Source organism: Plectropomus leopardus, unplaced genomic scaffold (genome assembly GCF_008729295.1).
Source record: "Plectropomus leopardus isolate mb unplaced genomic scaffold, YSFRI_Pleo_2.0 unplaced_scaffold2312, whole genome shotgun sequence".
Lineage (NCBI taxonomy): Eukaryota > Metazoa > Chordata > Actinopteri > Perciformes > Serranidae > Plectropomus > Plectropomus leopardus.
The window spans coordinates 3,251-10,147 of NW_024625070.1; the positions used below are offsets into that span (position 1 = coordinate 3,251).

At 36.5% G+C, this 6,897-nt stretch overlaps 1 protein-coding gene across 1 annotated transcript; it reads right to left on the reverse strand.

Annotated features, from left to right (window-relative positions):
• Positions 1 to 474: 474 nt before the first annotated feature.
• On the reverse strand, positions 475 to 3,823 carry LOC121966106 (calcium-activated potassium channel subunit beta-4-like; the record flags this gene model as incomplete). Its single annotated transcript, XM_042516211.1, has 2 exons — positions 3,659 to 3,823; positions 475 to 645 (listed from the first exon to the last, which is right to left on the reverse strand). Coding segments are annotated over exons 1-2 (336 nt in total), but the record flags the coding sequence as incomplete, so codon positions are not given.
• Between the last annotated feature and the right edge of the window lie 3,074 nt (positions 3,824 to 6,897).

Consider the following 6,897-nt stretch of genomic DNA (forward strand, 5'->3'; position numbering starts at 1 on the left):
CAAATACATTTCCATGACTTTGAGTTAAATTTTATAGACCATACACTCACTGAAATGACCATAGATAATCCTTACTGGTTCTTTTTCTTTATTGAATAAACAGCGTTTTAAAATACATATTTATATATATAAAAAAATCAGAACTGTTTTAGAAGTGAATGTTTGAATATAACGTAGGAGCTGCATTTTAATGATTTTACACACTGCGAAGTGTTTAAACTTTAATTATACATCATCATTCATTAGTTAATTTATAATTTTAAATAAATGAAACCTAAAAGGGATTAGTTCTGAAGTTTTTTAGTCACATTATGGGACTTTTGAGAATAAACAATCAATTTGTGCGATGTAGAGAAAAACTTGTTTGTCGATGTTGCAGTTTCCTACAGCGGCCACCAGGAGTTAAAGAGCCACTTTTTGCTGACATCACCTTTAAGTTTAACATGATGAAATAATAAAACAGTAAGTTTTTACCTTCGGGTTGAGGACCAGCTGCTGCTCGTCAAAGTGCAGCAGAGCCACCGAGTTGGACTCTGAGTTGTTGACGAAGATCTGCAGGCAGGGATAAAGAGACGTCCCTTTACAGTCCGCACCGCACGTAAACACACACTCGAACATCTCCTCCGGACGCAACACCGAGACCACCTGCAGCAACAGAGGAGGACATTTTTACTACAGTTAGTTTCTTTTCTATTATTTTAATACTGTTAAAAAAACACAGTGTCAATTTGTGCATTTATTTGGTAATCGATAAATTGCTTCAATATCAACGCAGCAACTGCTAACAAGACAAGTCAGTTACGAGAATGCTATTTGCCTTAAAAAATTAAAAACTTCACCTGTGAACCTATTTGTTTATCAGTGACTCAACCGGTTTTCAGTTGAATTCATGAGGAAAACTTTGTTTAACGGAGAATCGAAAACGGTGGAAATTCTTAATGAATAGAAGTAAACTGAGACATTTTAACAAACGCAAAACTATATCAACATTCTGTTTTCATTCAAACTTTTGAATTTTTTTTATTTATAACTTTTTGCCCTTAATTTTTTGCCCTGATTTTTTTTTTTTTTTTTTAAATGGTAATTTCCTTTTTCTTTAATTTTTTGGGGCCTTTTTTTTTTAATTGTTTGGAGATTTTTTAAAATGTGGTTATTTCCTTTTTCATTAAAACTTTTTTTGGGTGATTTTTTTTTGTTTTCTTTTAACATTTTGGTGATTACACGATTTATCATAGAAAGAAACTCTAAAAACAGAAATTATTGTTGGATTGTCAAATTTACAAGGGCCCTTGAACACATCATATGGGACCAACACCTAATGATTTTGTGATATATGATAATACATCTGCCCTGTTATTGTTGTAAACTATAGTGAATAGTCAGTTTACTGGAAATGTTTGTTCATACATATAACTGTTATTAAAATGTTTATAGACACTGATGATCTTGGATATTAGGTTGAATATGTGACTGATTGAGAATAAAATGAAGAGCGACGGCTGCTTCTCCTCTTCCTGCTCATTAAAGGACTGAAACAGCTGCAGGCAGGAAAATAAATATCGATACACAGTAAACAGACAATCAGTCTATGCAGATTTGATAAAAGTCAAAGTCTTTCTTCGTCACTTATGGGGTCAGAGGGCTGCAATAAAGTCCACAGTACTGTGATGTATGTTACATTAAGCTGTGGATTAGTGAATGACAGAGTGGACTCTCTCACCGCCTCATCATGAGTTTGTGATTTAAAGACGAAAAAAACAAAAGGCTTCCACTCTCTGTAATGCATGGACATTATTTCAGGACGATGCAATAAGCTAACAGCCAAATAAATCAAGCTGGCATGAATTCATCATCCGCGGTAAAAGAGCCAGGAGAGCTGGCAGTGGCTGTAATTCATGTCATGAAAACTCCCAACAGTTTTAAAACGCAGCACAAACAGATTTAATCATCCACAGTGGAAAGTGACGTAAGATGAATAAAAACAACCAAATGACCTGAAGGAGGACAAACCCACTTTATATCCACAATAAAAGAGATTACAATAATGAAAAAAGGCTTGAGCTATCTGACTTTTTGTCAAAACTATAGGTCATGTTTTTCTTCTGTTTTGTAGAAAAAGGACAAAACATGATTTCTAAAGTTAAAATGTTATTTCTTGAGCTGAACCTGGTTTAACTTAAAGTTGTGATATATTTCAAAACTACAAAATGTATTTACTTTAGTTTCAAAGATACAGAAACCTAATAATTAGCCTGAATTTGCATGTATTTTTGTTTAAAAATGCAGTTGGGATTGCATTTCTCATGCTGAAGTCCCAATTCTTCATACACCAATTTCATAAAGCTGTAGGTCAGTGTACAATGTTATATATTTGAATAGATAAAAAAAAAAAAAGGATGTGGGCAACATTTCTTACACAAACCTTCTGTGAGCTTATGTGCAAGTAAAGAAACCCCCTGTGGGATTCTCAGATTTAGCGTCCTCCCAAAAATAGAACAAGGTGGTGAGGCTGCACTTTTACACTAATCAGATGTAAATACGACTTTGTAGTGTTGTTTTAACAAACAGGATTGTCAGCATGTTTTGGGCCGATGGATGAGAAGCAGAAACAGTCTGCAGCTGCATCACTACCTGAGCAGAAACTTTAACCTGCAGGTGGCATTAAATTAAAAATCGGGGTCACCGCACAGCCCCAACAGTCCCATAGAAAAGCTCAGTTAAGCTGACGCACTTTTGCCAAATAAACCAGTTCATCTTCATCCTTAAAGTCAATAACATGAACAACAGACCAAAAATATTCTGTCATATAAAACTGAGAAGAGCAGCAAATGCTACAGGGACCATTTGTGCCTGATAAATTAATTAATCATCAAAATAGTTTGTGATTAATAATCTGATGATTAATTGTTTCTGCTCTAATGAATACTTATTGCAATGCATCAAATAGGCCTAATAACCCTAATCAAAAAATAAAAATAAAAACACAATAGTAGGTCAGAACCTCTTAAACGTAATCCAACACTGATATTATTACTTAAAGGTGTATTACTGCTCTTACGACGTATACCGACAAAAACTAGTTGAATGGTAACAAAATTACCTCAACTTGTCTTCTCAAATTCAGTCAACTTCAAGTTTTAAAGTCAACTGAATTTGAGAAGACAAGTTGAATAATTGTAAAATCTCCTCAACATGTCTTCTTAAATTCAGTCAACTTAAATTTTTAAGGCATCCAGAAAACTAACTTTTTCGAGTTAAAACAAATAGTCTCTTTTTACAGTGTGTGTAACCCTTTCGTAAGTACCAACATTTTGATTTGTGTTATTTTAGTTACTCTAACTGATTACAATTACATTTTTTGTCATTTAATTACTGTAGTTACTCCCCAACACTAAGTATATCAATATTAAAACACATTTAAAAAATAGCCTGCATGTATTAGTCCACAAGAACAAGTAACCCACTGTAAGAAGTTACTATGAAAAAGACGCTGAAAATAATAATAGTAAAAGTAATGAGCTCTTGTTTTAACTAATACTACCTCCACTAAACCTCCAACTACTATAACTACTAACGTTACTACTATAATCCTACTACACCGGCGGCTCCGGTGTGAGCGCATCAGCGGCGGCAGCTCGGAGCTCGTGGCCGGGCTCACCGTGCAGTTGGCCGGCTTGCTCTGCAGGCTCTGCAGGGTCGGGCTGAGCCAGCAGAAGCCCAGGATGAAGAGGCTGAGGATCCCGCAGGCGATCAGGAACAACCCCAGCCTGATGCTCTTGTCCTCGGCCTCGGAGTACTCGTACGACACCCGCATCTTCGCCATGGCAGCCACGCGGAGACCTCCGCCGGCATGGAGAGGAGGACCGGAGGAGGAGAGAGAGAGGAGGATGTATGGATGATGAAGGAGGAGGAGGAGGAGGCGGTGTTCGCCTGCTGCTGAGAAACTGTTGAGTTTAAACACCGTCTGCTTTCTGTCTCTGAATCTGTTTCACCTCCCTCCGGCTTCACGGATCCTCCTCCCTCCTTCTCTCTCTCTATTTTATTCTGTCTCTATTTATCATCTGTAGCTCCCTCCTTCTCGATTTGTCGTTTATCGTTTTGGTTATCCAATACCACCAATACAAGAAGTACCCTACTCTAAAAATAGATTTTACTTGAGTAAAAAGGGAATATAAAATACTCAGTATATATAAATATTTATCAATATTCCTGTGGTGAAAAGTAACTAAGAAGATTTACTCAAGTACTGTACTTAAGTAGCCTACAATTCTGAGGTACTCTTACTTAACTTGAATATTTCCATATATAGGTCCAGTGTTTGGATGTAGGGCAGTGATACTCAACTTATGGTCCACAGGCCAAATCTGGCACCCCAACCATTTTATAAGGTACCAGAGTGCAAAAAAGCATTCCCCCAACAGATGTCCTAGCTAAGACCCTAATGTCCCAAAATCCTAAAATCTTAAAAACGTCTCAAAATCTTAGAAAATCAGAGAAATTTGCTAAAATCCTAAAAATGTCCTAAAATCTTAGAAACGTCCAAAAACTCAAGAAACATCTTAAAATCCTTAAAATGTCATAAAATTCCAGAAATGTCCTCAAATCCTGGAAATGGCCTAAAATCCCAGAAATGTCCTAAAATCTTAGAAACGTCCTAAAATCCTAGAAATGTCCTAAAAATCTAGAAACATCTTAAAATGACCTAAAATCCCGGAAATGACCTCAAATCCTAGAAACGGCCTAAAAATGTCCTAAAATCTTAGCAACGTCCTAAGAGCTTAGAAACATCCTAAAATCATAGAAACGTCCTAAAATCTTAAAAACTTCTCAAATCTTAAGTGCTGACTTAATTTCAGGATAAACACAGAAAGACAGAGAAGGGCTGAGTGGATCAATACGCTGCATACAGCTGTAGGCTATAATGAAATTAGTCAAATTTGCAGTAAAGTTGATGTGATTGGACAAATTTGTAAGGCCGTGCAGAATTCATGGGAGGATTTTTTAATATAAAATTTTTTTTTTTCTTTAGAAGTCAACTTTTTTTTTGAGATACTGGGTTTTCACGGGACAACAAAGTGCTGCTATTTATGAATGGGAGTAAATCTGTGCAGCCAGTGTTCAGGTGTCCACATATTTTTGGCCGTGCAGTGCTGCCTGCAGCTATCTACGATGTTTCTATGGTTTCATATTTCTCTTTCTGCAGGTTGAGTGATGCTCGGTCGCCTCGGTGGCCCGATGATTCAATCCAGATGTGTGTTTTATATTTCGCCGCTGGCTGCTTGTTCTGACTGTTACACGCTGGAAGAGATAAGCCTCTTAGCCGAGGGAGAGCACATCACTCTCTCTCAGGAACATCATCTGTTTCTCAGGGACAGAAAGATACTGGAGGTAATGAGATGAATGTCAGGGCTGTGATACAAATGTTTTGATTTTAAGGATTTAATTTCGTGAAATATGCGCACAGTTGCCAGAAGACAATGTTGGCATGGTACATTTCTGCAAACAAAGAATACGTCACATTTGTACATTTTGCACCATGATCAGGTTATCATTTTAATTTGTCCAATACTTTGGACAAATACTTTGGCTAAGCCCCTAATGTCCTAAAATCCTGGAAATGTACTAAAATCCTAGAAATGTGCTAAAATCCTAGAAAAATTCCTAAATCCCTGAAGCATCCTAAAATCCTTGAAACTTCCCCAAAACCTATAAATGTCCTAAAATCTTAAAAATCTTAAAATCTGAGACATGTCGTAAAATTCTAGAAACACACTAAAACCTTAGATGTGCCCTAAAATCCCAGAAATGTCCTAAAATGTCCTAAAAATGTCCAATACTTAGGTTTATGACCAAAAACTATGGATGTATAAAGAGTGCTGGATTCCGTGTTGAAAGCGGGACTCTGTTTATTACTACGAAAACTGCTCCATGGCTTATGAAGCCCAAAACAAAAACAAACAAACAACTTAAAACAAAAACAAAAAAACATGTGTAAATTTACCCTTCTCTTGGTCATAAACGCATCAGACATTTCCGCCAGCTATCGGCTGACTTCTGGTTTAGCACTCTGCTAACTTGCGTAAAAATGACATGACTGTGTTGCTCCTCTAGACTTTCTACATTATATCGGATAGAATGAATTAACCCTTTGAAACTTGGGCAAATTGGCTCGATTTATTTTAAAACAGAGGGAGCGGGCAATGAACAAAAAAAGAAAAATGCTCAAGCCTAATCGTGTGTAACAAACTTTTTTTTTCTGTTTATGTCCTTTTAAACATATTATCTATTTTATTTACTGTCTTAGAAACTTAATATGCTGTCGTCTTATCATCACCGTTCTCTCACATGGTCAGTTTTCTTTACTGTACTTCATTACTCACTGCTGTGATGACACCATTTCTCTTCACGGATCAATAAAGTTTCATTTTATCGCCTATGTGTGTGTGTGTGTGTGTGTGTGTGTGTGTGTGTGTGTGCTGGCAGACTCTGATCGCTCTTAAAGATCCAAAATGGCCTCGAAGGACTAAATGATCAATGAGCTGACTGAGACATATTGATTTGTCTAAACCTGCAGTGAGACACCTGTTGCAGATATTACTAAGTATATTTAATCAAGTACAAATTCAAGGCACATTTATTTCTTTCTGCTATTTTATACTTCTCCTCCAGTACATCTCAGAGGTATATATTGTACTTTTTACTACATAACAAACACTGGTTTGTTTGTTTTCGAGAAGATAATTTGGCTCCAGATTCAAACTTCCTAAACAATGAACACTGAAGTATTTCTGACAAAGAGAAGTTTCAGCTGGCTGCAATCTGCAATCCTCACTGCTATATGCACCACTAAATCCCCCTAAATCTTACACACTGCTTCTTTAATCCTTTGAAACCTGA